This window comes from Rissa tridactyla, chromosome 4, assembly GCF_028500815.1.
Source record: "Rissa tridactyla isolate bRisTri1 chromosome 4, bRisTri1.patW.cur.20221130, whole genome shotgun sequence".
Classification (NCBI taxonomy): domain Eukaryota; kingdom Metazoa; phylum Chordata; class Aves; order Charadriiformes; family Laridae; genus Rissa; species Rissa tridactyla.
Window position 1 is genome coordinate 68,339,748 of NC_071469.1, and position 16,060 is coordinate 68,355,807.

Sequence of the window (16,060 nt, forward strand, 5' to 3'; positions counted from 1 at the left end):
GATGAGCCCAGTGTAAAGATCCTCCACTAGTTAACGCCTTCATCACATAAGCCATCACCACGTTGATGGGCTCTCAAGGACCTGCTCCTGCCTTCAAATCCTAATTGTCCATTTGTAGCGTGATTTGTAATGTGTTTGCCCCCTTTTAGTCTATGCTCTTTTATCCTTCCTTGAGTCTCGTCCAGGATTCAAGCCTGGCTGGAGAAGTGGTGCGTTGGTAGCACAGCGAGATCAAAGTACCTGGTAATTGTATGTGGGATTTCACATTCAAACTATGTGCTTTGGGACAGAAATGAACTTGGGTTGCTTTGTTGGAGGCAACGAAAGGGGAGCACTCTCATAACATCCTTATTCCCCCCAAGCATTCTGAGGAAGGATTTAAAACAACCGGAAAATTAACCATGGGCTCCACCTACCTCTGCCTTGGAACACCCAGCTCGCTCCCACAGCCACCCCCACAGAAACCACGGCCCCTGATCCCAGCAGCCAAGTGTCATGGCTGCTGCCAAGTCCACATTTGCACAATTATGCGTTTGATGTCCAATTTAAAAATCCATCAGAAACATCACTAGACTGGTTATCCACGAACTGAATCATAGCGTTTACTAGATTTCATAGAAAAGCCGCCAGTTCAAACTCCCTTTGTCTGATTGTCAGTCCAGAGATTTTACAAATACTACATCCATTTTCACACCAGGCTGAAAAAGAAAATTAAAAAAAAAAAATCAAGACTAGAAAATACATAGCTCAGTTTGTACTTCTTGCCCATGGCCCAGACAAAGTAAAATCCCATTGCCTTCTCGGTGGTTTACACTGGGAATGTAAAGGAAGATAACACCACTCCTAAATTAATACCTGAAAGAGAAAAACAGCTTTTCTTAGCACCTTCTTCTGCACCCAAGAGAGCAGTGTAAAACTGAAATAGGCATGGGAAATACATTTCCTTTCGCACAAAGGCCTGGGCTTTTCAGGACAAACAGATTATCCTGCCCCGAAAGAAGGACGACTGCGGTCTTTGGCTGTCGGTTGAAAACCTTTATCAAATACTCAACACGGTCCTCGACCGAGGGAAAGAAAAATCAAAATGCAAAGAGGAAACAGGGATTTCAGTTTGCAGTCTTAGCTTGGCACCTAAACAAGCAAGCATGTTCTCCGTTCCAGCATTTTCAGGCTGTCTCTGTCACAGCTGCCCGAGCTCGAGAGGACATTGCAGGCCGCTTTCCAAGTCTTCCCTGCCCACGGAGTCCCCCGGCATGCCGCCGCCAGCCCCACAGCCCCAGCTCTGCCCGGCACTTGGAAGATGCTTCTCCTGGCTTGCGCTGACCAACGGGCCTCCAAATTTCACTTTACTTTGAGTCTATTTTTGGAAGGGATAAATTCGAGGGAAACATAGGAAAATATTTTAAAGGAAAAGGACCATTTCACATTTTACTTCAAAGCGATCGACAGATGGCCGTTCTCTTTTTTTTTTTTCCATATTCCCTGTTTCATCTGTTCAGGACAGTGAAATCGGGTGTCATAAAACACAGCAGAATGAGGTCTGTCATCAGCTTAGCGCGGTGAAGTGGTGCCGGTCGCCGAGCGGTGGGGGCCTCGTGCAGCACCGACTGCGGCACCAGCCCAACTCCAGCCCGGAGCATCGCGGCAGCTGCTGCTGACTGGAAAATGAGCAAAAAAGGAGCCGCCCAGATCGCACGATGGTCAGAGACGGGATAGGAAATGTAACAGGAGAGTCTCTTGCCAAAACCCCCCGCGCATCCACTTCTGGCAGGGCTCCTCAGCAGCCTCAGGCGAGGCCAGCCCCTCCGACGACAGTCACGCCAAAAAAGCCCACAGAGGAGCCTCTCGGACGATCGCGCAGTTCTGTGGCTTTCAGGAGAGATCAGCAGGAGGAGACATGTGACATTTTGGGTTCCACAAATCCTGAATTATGAGACACACCAACCTCCTACGCAAAAAATCTGCGTCAAGGCCTCACCATACCTGACCTGGTCCTCCATCCACAATTTAAATCCAGTGCTTGCCAGTGGGAAATCTGCCTTTTTTTTTTTTTTTTTTTTTTTTTTTAAAGCTGTCAAACCTCACAGTCTATCCAGACTCAAGAGCTTCCACCGTCTTCGGAGCAGCCTTCCCGCCGCAGTGCGGGGGATGATTATGGACACCGCCAACCGCCTACAAACCAGGGACCCGGCAGCATCCTCGGAACGCTCCAGCCCCCGAGCATGACCAGTATGGACCATTACGTCTTCAGACACCACCAGTTTACCAGGGGAAAAACCAAGCCATCCCAGTTGCACCCATCCTGGGCACGTTGCTCAACAAACACACGTACCACTTGGCATACCTTACCTGGAAAGAGGCTTTATTGAACATAGCTGTAAAATTATCTCTTCAGTTGAATTACTGAATTTGCACAAACATTTCTCTACAGAATAAAAAAAATCAAGCCTTGTCATTGTTTTACTGCATCTCGTTGTGCTTTTTATACTCATATTTGCAAATATTATACTCGTTTGTTTGTTTTCGTGTTTGTACTCCAATTACTTGCATATCAGGTTTTCTTTTAATCCTAGGGTGTCGAGAGAACACAGAATAATAATAATAATAATTATAATAATTATAATAATAATACTCTTCTTTAGACAAAAGTCTTTTTTTTTTTTTTAAATGAAGTTAAAATCTGAGATAATTTAAGGAAAAAGGTCTTCAAATTGTCATAACCAACTGTAAGGGAACTTTACAACGCAGTGGAAAACCGGCTGGCTAACGGTAGGTGTTCGGGTAGCTCAAAACCATTTGTACAGCTTTTATATTTTATTTTTTTTCTCGTTGTTGTAAAAGTGGATTTTTTTTTTTATTTTTTATTTTTTTTTTTTTTTTATTTCGCTACAATAACAAAATAATCTTTCGCGATCTGCTCAGAGTCTGGCTGCGGGGCAGGGGCACGGCACCCTGGGTGGTCGGCGGGCGCCAAGTCTGCAGGGAGCTCTGGGCTTTGGTGGTGTCTCGGTCGGCGCCGCCGTCCCCTGCGCGCGCCTCCCCGTCCCGCCGGGGCCGGCTGCCTTGCCAATGGAGGTCAGAGTAAGAAAAATCACTTCTGTGTGAAGTTCTACCACCTTCTGCGCTAAGTGTATCTTAACAACCTTTTTCCTCTGGTTGACCCACTTGATAACCTGAAAAAACAACAACAACAACAAAAAAAAAAAAAAGAGAGTGCTGCTCCCATTTCCAGGACCAACGGAAGCTATTTTCTAATGGATAATAAGCTGAAAGGCCATGGCTGTCTGGAAGGTTAAACAACAAACATCTCATCCGAAAGGGCTTACGCAGCAGCTTAGGTCCATCCATCTCCAGAAGCGGCTTCGTCTCCTTGCCTGCAGTCTGCACACCCAGGCTCCGTAGTTTGTTTAGAAAATAGTTTGCACAAACCACATTTTAGCAGTGCAAGCTTCTGTGTTGAAACTATTATTCTCATTTTTTTTTATTATTTTTTTTTTATCTTTTTATCTTTATTTTTTAAATCAGGCTTGTTTCATTGAAGGCACTTGGTTTCCATGGCAATTTATAAAAGTCGGTGGTTTGGTTTCTTCACTTCATTAGAACAGATGACTTAGTCGGGGAGGGGAGAGGGGTGTTCGAGTGGCCGCAAGCAAACTCCGATAAGCCTGTGTAATATGTAAGCCCAGGTCGCACATCCTGGATAGTAATGCATGCAAAAGGAGACAGCATACAGTTATCAAGCATAGCCATGAGAAATGAAACAGAAATGTCTTAAAACAGCTCTGATTTAGGGTTATTCTCTAGGGGAGGTGACAGCCAAAGTAGAAAGGGCCTACATTTATTTAACCCTATACTAAAAACCTTCTTGAAGGGAAAATGAATGCCAGCTCTTCACATACCCTGTTTACAGTGAGGTGTTTCTCTCTCTCTCTCTGCTTTTGTTTTTATTTCCTCTCTCTCCTTCCTTTTTTTTTTTTTTTGGCAGGCCATTAGGTTTCCATGGTAACAAGCAAACTATTCATTTGAAACAAAACCAGCCATGACTTTGTGCTTTGACAAGGGTTTCTATAGCTCTTTTCCGAGAGTTCAACCAGACGATGCTGTATTCATTATTGACCACAAAAGCACCTGAAGGTCTCTTCCTTACTTAGGCCAGATCTCGTTCTCACGCGTGGTTCATAGTGAGTTACACTCCTGTGATGCCTTTTATGTCCCCAGTGCTTTTTAATTAACTTTTTTTTTATTTATTTATGTATTTATTTAACTTTTGAGTCAGTCAGTGGAGGAATCTTTGGTAGTTTGTTTTTAAATGTCCATTTTACAAAGACTCTTTCTTCATGCCAGTGCCTGGTGAATCTTTTGTAGCCTCTGCCAGGATAAGGTCACCTCTGATGACTTAAGACAGACATGAGGATGATAACTGGGATAAGTCGTATATGCGCTAATGTCCCAACAGCACCTGATCGTAAATCTACAAAAAGGGGGGAAAAAGGTAGAATTAAAGAGCTGCCCAGACACAGTCAGCATCGCTACAAGGCTCAGAAGATAAAAGGCTCGGCCACCGTAACCCGTCCTGCACACCAACGCCGAGGCAGCCAGGGAAGGCAACGAGCTGGAGGACAACGGGGTTGGCGATAACTCGGTGTCACACCAAATGCCGCCAACCTTCTCTGGCAGAGCCCCGGTCTCTGCAGGGACAGCGCTCTGCAAGGTCACCTCCTACAAAGAGGGGACGAGAACAGCACTCGCCAAACGAAGGAGGCAGGAGACGTTGGGATGAAGAACCACCTGGCTGCGTGGTTTAGGTCTGTATTGTAATGCACACGTGGGGGTGGAGGGATGAAACAAGGTCCACGGGGAATCCCAACACTGTTATTCATTAATTTCATATTGTTTGGACCGCCTGAACGTTTTTTTTTTTTAACATTGCTTTATCTGTCTGCCCATCTCGAAACCTGGCTGCCCAGCCCAGCCCCGCCACAGAGAGCAGCCCCCCGCCCTCCCCTCTGCCGAACGCCCACCGGCCTTTCACTCACAAGGCTGCTAAACCAGCATCGCCCTAGCTGAACAACAACAACGTTTTGACTCCTGAGCTTGCTTCCAAGGAAAACTTGTCACTTTAAGCCTCTCCATCTGAACCGAATAATACGTTGTTCTCCTGGAGACAATCCGTTTCAGAAGGAGTCTCAAATTTATAACCACGAGAAGCAATTTGCTCCCCCCGCCCCAGTATGGAAGAGCCACTTACTGTTGGCCGGTTGGTCTGATTTCATACACTCTCCTTCCACAATTGACACATCATCAATAGCAATATCACCTTCGATGCCAGGGCCCCGGATCCCTTCAAAAATGAGCTGGAAAAAAAGTAAAGAACAAGCAGATCAGAGGGTGACAAATGGAAAATGTTCAGCTGCATTTTGTGCGTCATTAAACGACATGGATGGGCTTGGAACAAGGTACATCGTGCAGAAAAGCGCAACCAAGTTCACACATACTAGTAAGGTGAACACAGAGGGTGTGTGACCTGTGGAGGCTTTTGCATTTCAAAATGGGCTGAAAAATAGCAGATCTGCTCATCATCTGCCTAGTTGTCTTCCTGGTGTCTCCAGGTCAGCTTTGCCACTAACTGTAACGTGTGTATTTATGCGAGTACGGAATTGCTGCAGCAAAGAGCAGGATTAAACGGAGGAAAAGTTTTAAAGAGATTTGAGGTGTTTCTTCCCAGAAACTCCTGCCACCTGAAGCGAACGGCAGAGGCACAACTTGAAGAACAGCATCTGCAAGGTGTTGGAGGACCGAGCATCTACTCAACCACAGATGGCATGAAAAGACACAGGAGCCAGAAAAACTCCACAGTAACGTGAGGTTTCTGGCTCTTGAAGGTAGGCCCAACCAGTCCCTCCCACCTCATCTCCCACACTGGACTCACTCATCTGCGCCCCGGTGGCACCTCCCTGATGGCAGGAGGAGGAGAGGAGATGCCATCCTGCAACCTTCCCCTAGCCCATCAAAGCTTGGGAGAAACCTTTCAGTAGCCAGGCTGGTGTTCCTTCACCCATAACGCAAAGGCTGAATTTATCTCAAGGGGCTGGAAAGGGACTACCTGTGATTCATAGAATTGTAGAATGGTTTGGGTTGGAAGGGATCTTAAAGATCACCTAGTTCCTGCCCCATGGGCAGGTACACCTCCCACCAGACCAGGTTGCTCCAAGCCCCATCCAACCTGGCCTTGAACACCTCCAGGGATGGGGCAGCCACAGCTTCTCTGGGCAACCTGGGCCAGGGGCTCACCGCCCTCACAGTAATTTGAATCCCCTGAAGTGCCGTGGGGATTTCCTGCGATCATGTTGGTGGATTTTAACGTCCAAGATCTCCTGCTGCAGCAGGAATTGAGGAGAGGGACAGCCCCGCTTCTCTTCTGGCCCTTTTAGTTGCTCATCATCATGTCTAGAAGCTTTGATCCCTTCTAGGATTGGCTTTATATTTGTCAGAGAACATTGCGATGTGTTTTATCACAGAGAGGGTCAGGGTAGAGATCTTATTCCTCTTTAAGGCTTTAACCTCTGCTAAATGGATGCCGGTGATTTTGAGGCACCTTGAAATCACATTTCTCTTAATCCCCCTCTGTCAAATATTCCTAGTCTGAAACCCCAACAGCTACAGCTGGGAGAGGAAACGGTGCCTGTGTGGAGATGGATGGCTCGTTGCAAGGTCGGTAATATTATTTGCCATAATGTTTGCTATTAGCCATGGATTACTACTGTACTAAAGAAACAAAGTTATCCGCTCTCCTTCCCCAAAGCTGATGTGATGCTGTTCTGCCATACTGCTGCTTAATTAGCTTTGCTGAAGAGTGGACTCATTCTGCGTTGCGAGAAATTTATTCACTAGAAAACTTCAAAGCCTTTCTAAAAAGATGAAGGAATTATGTAAGGAATATATTTCCCAAGCAGCACCATTTGCACAGTTATCTCTCCTTTCCCTTCCCCCCCCGCCACCCTCAGTCCTTTTAAGTATTTTTGGTTAACTTGGATGACAAGTTTTTTAACTTTAATCTGCAACAATATATGCATGAAATTCAATGAATTTTATAAGGGCGTGCTGTGGCGCTAATGGAGACGTTAACACTTGGGGGTAGAGTCAATTTGAAAAAAAAAAATAAAATTAATTCCATCTGGAGCAAAATACTTAAATTACTCTTCATAATGATCTAACTGCATCAGGGAGATGTCTGGGGCACTCTCGGATGGGCTCTCTCTTGTCATTGATTTCAGCCGGACACAGATCCAAGCCTCTTTTTTTGGCAGCTTCCGACATTTCTTCGCTCATTAATGCAGTTTAACCAGAGCTGCTCATTTGAAATGGATACCTTTCATTATAAATGACGAGTAAACGCTCAGGGCAGTAGAAGATGACCCTGGAGATCGCGGGGGTTGGTAGCTGGTCCAGCCGGATGCTTATCACCCAAGGACCGTATCACAACGGTGCGTGATGCCACCAGACATCGCATCGCACGGGCAATTCTCCACTCCGCCATCCCGCGGAGGGCACGTCCCTCAACCTTGGCCACAGACACATCTCGTCTCCTTCCTTTTCCTAAGGCTGAGCATCCCCAGTAGGTGCCTGACCCTGCAGCCATAAGCTGGCAACATAAAGCACGTATTTATAGCCCACCCGGTGTGTCCTAAGCCAGGTGGTAAGGTCTGTGCTGGGAGCACTAAATAAACGTGGAAGCTCTGCATTTGGAGCAGGAGACTCCGCCGGTATTTTATTGAAGCGCGACACCGTAGGTTAATTACTATAACAAGGTGGATATTAATGCAACAGGGAACTGTAATTGGGAAAACAGTAAGTTTTTCCATAATTTACCCTGTTGTCTGAAAACAGTGTCTCAAGTAATTATCCCTCTGACAATTTTTCGACTCTACCTCTGACGGTGGAAAGTGTTCAGCTCGAGAGGAAAGTGTCTTCTCTTCTCCCCCAAAGTACAGCTTGCCCTCCTGCTCCTTTGGCAGCAGGCACGTCACCAGGCAATGGAGTTTAAAGTCAAATCTTTCCTGATAATGAAAAAACACTGTTTCCCGACAAAAGGACTCTACACAAATACAACGGCCAGCATTTAATTAAAATTTGCATTTGGCAATGCGCTTTATGGGCCTCAGAGAGGGGTTGTTATTAGCCAGCTTGGCCACGTGCTCAGAACAAATCACCGCAGATGAGTGTTGGCACGGCACGGAGCACGATCCAGCCTGCAGCTCACAGCGATTGGCAGGAGGTGCCAGATGATCAGAATTCCCTATCAGTACCCCCGCAAAACCTATTATCTGCATGTCCGCGGCTTTACAAAGCTGTTAAAAATACTGCATTTAGCTGACGAATAGAGGGACGCAGCAAAGGCCACTCTGCTCCCTTGACAGGGGAAGTGGAAATTAGCCCCCGCAGTGCCTCCAGAGTTACCCCCAGTGCCTCCGGGGGATTCAGCTTGTGCTTCCTCAGCCGCATTTCAGGCAGACTTTACCTTCTGGCCAGTCTTCTAGTAAGTAGAGAGGAGCCTCATGAATGTCCCCAGCCGGACAGGGTGATGACAAGGGTGTAAACCCTTACACTTGCTGTAGGGGGCTGAAAATCTCAGCTGTCCGTCAGAGTCATTTACTTCAGGGCAGATCAGTCCCTCTTTTGCAAAAAATGTCTTTGACACAAGGAGGTGCCAAGGAAAGCATGGCTCTAGGCAGGTGGCTCCTGCTCAACTCTGAACTAAATTGACACCCTGTGGGATGCCAGCACGCAATGCATCACTTCCACGTGCCCTCTTTATCTGTGTTTCCTCTTTAAAAATAGTTAATAAGTGAATATCCGACTAAGATGGCTTTTATGCAAAGCTTTTTCTGATTCCAAGCACGGTAGTCCTCTCAGTTCTTCATGACTGAAGCTTTGTTATATATCTCGGGGACTGGGAAGGTATAAAACAAATCTGGGCTGCACTTTTACTCCTATAAATTAACCTATAAAAAGTTTTAATTTCTGTGTCAGTGTACTGTTTTACTGCAAAGATTCACTTCAATTCACTCTCCTTAAATTTAACTGGGAGGTTTATATTCTTTTCTACTTAGACTCCTAAATGGAAAATAAAGTTTGTTTGATGCTGCTAAAAGTGTAATTTAAGGTTCCAACCACTCTGACATTTATTTGTTATATTTGTGCGGAGCTTCACGGCTTTACATTCGGTTTATGCTGCAGCCTTTAAACATGAGCAATGTAAAAGGTGAAAAACAGCCAAGCAGAGGAGCTTCCACTTTGTGTACCAGCTGGTGGCCCCAGCGCAGGTGGTTTTGAAGCAATGCGAGTGAGGAGCACCAGTAGCAGAGGTGACCCCCGTAACTTTTCTGAAAGCAGCGGGGCCCCGCGCAAGGGCTTGATGCTCAGATTCCACGGTGGAAGCAGCAGCCTGGGTACCGGAGCTGCTGCCTGCTCTGCCCGTGCCTCACCACGGCTGCCCCGTGCAAGGCAGGCTCCCCAGCTTGCCCTTCCACCCAAGCCCATGCCATCCTCTCCATACTGATGAGGTGAGCCCAGGTTTGCACCCCATCACCCTCCTCCACTCCTCTCCATTGCTGGTGCCAAATCCTTTGTATCTCTTGGCCCAGAGCTGATGTCCTTGTCCTTCTCCTGCTTCTGCTAAAGCCTGGCCAGGTCTCAGGAATCCCTCTCAGACACAACTGCGATCCCTTCGCTTTCAACTTCCCCAGTTGAAGTTGAACTCCCTCTACCAGTCCATTTGTTATGTTCAGACACTAAATCCCCTTCACTGTTCAGGCTTTTTGGGTTTACCCTGACTTCAACACAAAGCTCACCCGCTCTGACCAGCTCCCTTCTACTCGGCCCCACGCTCTCAGTGCACTTTATCACTCGTATCCCTCTTCTCTGCACTCCTCCTCCCCAGTTCTGCCACTTTGTTCCGCTCAAACATCATGTAACGCTATTCTTCACATATCCCTCTCCTTCAGTTTTCCTCTAATCTCCCCCCACGCAACACTTCTGCGATCACCTATGCCAAATCATTTCTGTCATTGCCTCTTGCGCGTGGAAATAAAACCAAGGGGTCAGGACCAGTAATTATCCATAGAGTAAATCCCAATCTGCACGTTTAAGATAGCAGTTTTGACTCGCCCCCCCCTCCCCAGGGGACCGGGAGGTTGCAGGCAGGGGACAGAGGAGCCTGGAGGCCACCGCACCGCAGGGCACAGCGTGTGACTCCTGCCTTCCCCGCCGATGCTCCCAGCCTCAGCCACGGGGACGGCTCACTCGCGGCAGCTGCCTTTTTGGGTCTGTTCCAGCTACAAACCGCTCGCAGCGTGAATGAGAACTGCCCACACTAGTCTGTCAGCATCTCACTGTCAAAGCAAAACGGAAACGTGTGAAAAACTGTCACAACTCGCGTAACTTGCGCAGCTCTGCCGTACCAGGAGCTCTGGGACCTTTCAGCAAAGACCCCGAGATCATTATTCCTTTTGCTGCGGAAAACCCGTGTATTTCAAGAGACCTCTAACACAGGCACTACAATGTGGATGCTAAACATTTTTTCACTGGAAGGAATTACGTATTCCAGTTGCTAATCTGAAATAAAAAGATGTTTTATGTCGTCTAACAGCATCTTCTGAAAACTGAAAGACATTTTGTCTTCAAGCAAAGAGCTGCTGTTCTGCCATTAAAGCGTGCACTATTAAGCTCTACGGTGCTCACCTATTTACAGCAAGGAGAGCAATTATCTGTCCATAAAGCAGCTTTCAGCGCTGAAATGAAGCTGTGAAATCCTGTGTCAGAAGGAAAGGGTCAGCGTACACGGGTCCCCCCTTCCAAAACCCCAACATTCCCTTTCCCGGCGTGCGGTGCTTGTGCACCACGAAGCGATGCAGAAGCCATTACCTGAAATGAAGTCGGGGGGTTTATATTAACGCGAGCTTGGTTCCAGTGCTGTCCCTTATTTCCACTTGAAGACCACAACGGGTTCTCTATCGCCGTCTGCCCTTTCAACCGCAGGTAAACGTTCAAGCTTCCTAGAAGAGAGGTGGAGAACTGGAATTGATCAGGCGCTCTGATGGAGCAGAGATGCCGGGCTGGGCACAGCATTGCCCCCCGGCCCATTCCGCACGGGCCTCCTCTGGGTCTGGGTGGACGTGGAGAGCTTCTTGTCGTAAATTCAAAAACTTTTAAGCTTGGGAACACCGTGACCTGGTGACGTGAATTCTCAGCAGAGGCAAACCGAGCGTGCAGGGAATGCGGGCAGCGCGATCGCACCCATGGCTCCCTGCAGCTCCGGAGGGAGATGCGGCTTCCCAGGGGGAGATGGGCAAAAAAGAGGTTGCTTTAGTGCAAGGAAGGCATTTATAACCTCCTAACCCAAGGATAAATAAGCAACTTGATTGCCTTATGCTCTCGCTTATAAAGACTGTCCAACTTCTAATGGAGTGCCTTAGAGCCTGGCAAATCCATCTCAGAGATAGACGTGATGCCCTTACTACCACTAAGAGTATCTTTGAAGGACAACCTAGTCCTCTCAGGTCAAATAACCTTGGAAAAGTTGTCCCTCACTGTGCAGAAACACCCCACAGCCCTGGCTCTTTCCCCACCAACAACCATTAAGTTACTGGTTCCAGCACAGACATTATTTCCAATAGGTAACGGATTGTCTGCATTTGGCAGCCCTTCTCTCCCATTAACATCCCTGCTTTAGACCACGAATGGGAGCCAGACTGCCTTGGTGCACCACGAGACAGCAAACGCACCCACTTCACTGAATTACTGAACTGTAGGGTTCAGTAATTCCCATAGTTTGGAGATTTTGTCCCTTCTTGCTCACCGCTGTTAACCTGCAGAGGTGTGGGGCAGTGGTGTCTCTTTGCACTATATAAATCAATGCATTTGTCTTCCTTGGAGAAAGTTCAGACAGTCAAGCTCACGCAAGACCACTTTTTTTTAGGGAGCTTGGAATGGCAGCTGGGAAGCTCATACAAATTACATTCGCAATGAAACCCCTCAGATCTGAGGCAGCTGCACGGTGACTCAGCTCCTGTTGATAAAAAGTTCTTATTTCGTGCAACGGCCAAACTCAGTGCCTTGAAAAACGTAAGGCTAAACGTGTAATGGGGCAGCAAATATTCTCATCACGGCTATTTCACCAGGGTGCCCAGGATGAGGCCATACATCGCCTTTGAAGGAGGTGGGGGAAGCGATGCTCGCCGGAGCGCCCGGCCGGCACTGTGTCTCCCACCTGCCTCCCGCCGCAGCACGGTATTTTCCCCACGCAGGGGAGGCTGCAGAAGCAGCACAAAGGAAACGCGGCTTCCAACAAGGGTAGTCTGTCTCTGCCTGCACGCACGCTGCCGGGTAAAACAGAAAAGACCTGGAAGAGAAAGGGCTCGCAAGGAGGGGAGCGCTCAGGAGGGTTCCCTGCAGCCCCAGCAATACGTCTCAGGGCTGCTCACAGCAAGCGCTGCTCAGCCCCGGCCCTCTCCCATCAACGGCAGCGGCTCCTGGGCAAGGTTTATACTGTCCGGCTTAAACGGTTCTCCCTTCCTTCCCATCTGCTTCTCTCCAAGACCCTTTTTTTTTCAACAACAGCGTTGGGTCTGTGGTCTGAAAAAAGGCAGGGTCTTAGACAAGACTACCTAAAGTTATAAAACAGAGTTATATACAATGCTATTTTTCTAAAAGACAAAAAGCAATGCCCGTATCAAGCAAGGGATGAATTACTGGCTGTTTCGCCTGTCTGTGCAGGCTGATCCCGCCCATGCCGCTGGGCTGTTTGAAATAACTGAACAATTTAGATATCAAAAGCATGTAATTCCATCACTGCTGAGGCTACAGAGATTTGATTGTTCATAGCACACTCAGCCTCTCTGTGTCACATAATTTCTTCCAATTAATAGCAGAATGATAGCAATCTTACTTAAAATAGAAAATAGCCATTACTGTACCAGATATGCCCAGCACGTTGGTTAGTATGGATGTACCTGCCTGACCCTCATCGCTAGATATGCCCCAAAACGTCGCTGAAAACTTAACTAATGACGCCTGCAGCAGATGCTCCTCCTGGAAATTCTGCCAGTAAGGCTTTGGAAAAGTTCCACGGCTTTTGCAAAGGTGATGCTGGGGAGGGAGGGTGGGCTAGCTAAAGGGTTCACACTGAGCGGTGTCCAGCAAGAATTCATCTACAAACTCTTCCAAACTCCCGACAAATGGGTAACGAAGTGACTCTTGAGGAGGAGACAGAGAGTAACTACTGTGAATTACGGAATGAAGTTTCCTCTCTGACAGATCCTGCCAAGAGAGCGCAGGGCGCTGCGGAGACGTCGCCACCTCCAGCCCTGGGGTGACATTTTGAGTGCTCATCACCACGCGGACACAAACAGCTTTCACAGTGTGCTCCGACAGCATCTTTTGCCTCCACTTTTTGTTCTGTGCTGGCTCGCTAATGATAAGAAAAATTATTGTTCTTGGAGCGTCAATTAGAAATGCCCCATTTTGGGGTGTAGATGGAAAAATTGGAAATATAGATTGTTTTAAAAGATGGTGACAGCTATAAGGGATCTACAGCCTCTTTCTGTCTCAACGTAGAGACACAATAAGGATGGTGACTCTTCACTCTCTTGTTCTCCAACAACGGCTCATTGTTTGGTGCAAATTAAGTAACGGGAACTTCTATTTCTCTTAAGTTTTAAGAGATAATCTGCCTTCTCCTTTTGAAGGATGGGGAGCTAAGTGCGTGCGCCTTCCCTGGCAGCCAGCATTCACAGAGAGAGCTCCGTGCGATCTGTCAGGAATTACAACCAGACTTGTAAGTAAGAGCCATCTATTTCAGGTAAAGAAACACTTTATCTTTCTGAATCTCGCTGCCATGGCATGGGACGCAGCACCCTGTTTATCTCGTCGGAGCGGTGCCACAGCGTAAGTGCTCATCTTAGATCTGCGCTCTGCAAAGACTCCCCAGTACCTCTCCTTATCGCTACAGACCTTTTCCGCCTCTTCTCCAGAGACACCAAAGACCCAAACAGCAGGCACAGACGCCAAGCTGGATAAACGGGAAGGTTTAACAGCTGGATAATTTTGAACATCAGCTAAAATGATGGTAGCTAATGTCAAGCATTGGAACAGGCTGCCCAGGGCAGTGGTGGAGTCGCCATCCCTGGAGGGATTTAAAAGCCGGGCAGACGTGGTGCTGAGGGACATGGAGTAGTGGGGGTTAACATTAAAGAACATTTAACATTAAAGAAAACAAATGGTATCGAGCAATTTTGGTTTTCGGCAACTAGGTGTCCACACTGCCATGAACAAATTCTATTAACTATGCTCGTTAATCACCATTGCCCCATTTTCACCTGTGAGTCAGCTCCTTCATCAGCTGACATTATACATGTCAATTCAAAAAATAAACGTCAATAGGAAAGGGCAATCTCAGCAAAGAAGGTCAGAACACAGACACTTGCTGAAAAGGTAGACCAAAAAAAAAAAAAAATAATAAAAATCGCACCAACTGCAGCCTCTGTGGCGGTTTTTCTTATACTTTATCCCAACCCTAAGCTATTCCAGAAAAATTCTTTGACTCTTCGTGTTCGTAACTTTGCTCTTCACTGTCATATAGCAGAAACAGTCTTATGGGGCAGTTTATATTTTTTCTGCTTAGCATGGCATGGCTCAATCGCTCCCCTCCGATACAGAGCCAAGCTCCCGCTGCACCATGGAGCCAGGAGAATCCAGCCCTGGGGCTGCATTCGGGTCCTCAGCAGCGCAGAGACAACTTGACAAAACCACGGGAACTTGTCTGCTCTGTTTAAAACCTGAACTCTGCCTGGTGGCAGCCAAAGGTTTCCCGAAGCAACCACCAGAACGCACTGCGAGGATGTGCTTGCCCTTGAAATATATATAAAAATGCATCAAGTGAGGTCAGCTTGGCACTGGAATGCCTCTTGAGACACTGGTAAGCACTGAGCACCCCACAGGGATTTATGTGATTTAGAAAATTGGGCTGTCTGTCGTTTATACTTTCACATTTTCCCACACCTTTTTTTCATACCGCTCAAAGAAATCGAACATGTGCGCTGAAAGAGCCATGACTGAAAACAGACGTACAGGTACACCTTGAAAATAGATACCCCCGCAGCTTGCGAGCCAATTGTTTGTGATTTTTACAAAGGAACCGTGTGCTTCTGTGTCGCACACAGGCTGTGCCACTCCAGCCGCCGGCACCTGAGGAGCGTCTGCTGCTCGTCGCTTGATCCTGAACCTAGCGAGGAGCGGCTCAAAGCTCTGTGTTATTTTCAGGCAAAGTCCTTGCAAACGTCACCTTTTCTGTTTCCACACTCTAAAGTTCCCACGCTCGAAACCTCACGCGTGCACGAAACACTTCCCATCCATGAGAGGGGCTCCCGCTAGCGTGCTGATTAGTGGAAAACACATTTTTACAGCAATTAGGACGCTATCAGGCACCTCTCTTGCCAGCTTTGGTGGCAACTGGCCCTTGCGGGTGTTGGCAGTGCTCCCATGCTTTTGTTTTGTGCAAGAGGACATTTCTCCTGCTGTTTCTCCCAAAGTGAAAAGACAAGGTCATTGGCTTTCTCTCACCTATGTGCTGTCCATACATGTGATAGTAGAAGCTGAAGCAATAAGCTGTGTTCGTAGCTCCGTACGGATTTTTTGGAGCGACACTGAAAACAGGACTAACAAGTCTGGCCTTTTCTCCTTCCAGCCTGGGGCGGGATGTCTCGATGTACATGTAGAACCCTAGGGAAAGTCCAAATGGAAATCGTCAGGTTGCAGTCCTCAACATCCAACACGTGTGTACAAACAGGAAGACACCAGAGCTATCAAGCATCTTGATTCATTTTGCACACTCATCTGGCATCACCATGGTTTCTGGGACATATTTCCCCTGCGTTAAGCCCATGTGTTTTCCACAACTGCTTCAAAGACATGTTTTCTACCGAGACTAAAATCAGGCCCAGCAGGTCGGTGCTCGTCAACAACTTCAAATCGATGTAATGTTGTATAAGCACAAGAAAAAAAA

General features: G+C 47.4%; 1 protein-coding gene across 1 annotated transcript in view; it reads right to left on the reverse strand.

The window, feature by feature from the left end:
* Positions 1-3,058: 3,058 nt before the first annotated feature.
* The window catches only part of MDGA2 (MAM domain containing glycosylphosphatidylinositol anchor 2), a 365,679-nt gene continuing 352,677 nt past the window's right edge, over positions 3,059-16,060 (reverse strand). The window contains exons 14-17 of the mRNA XM_054201390.1: positions 15,619-15,777; positions 10,924-11,054; positions 5,249-5,354; positions 3,059-4,471 (exon numbers count right to left, since the gene is read on the reverse strand). Coding sequence (XP_054057365.1) covers positions 4,383-4,471; positions 5,249-5,354; positions 10,924-11,054; positions 15,619-15,777 — 485 coding nt within the window. The 3' untranslated portion in view covers positions 3,059-4,382. The remainder of the gene's footprint in view (positions 4,472-5,248; positions 5,355-10,923; positions 11,055-15,618; positions 15,778-16,060) is intronic.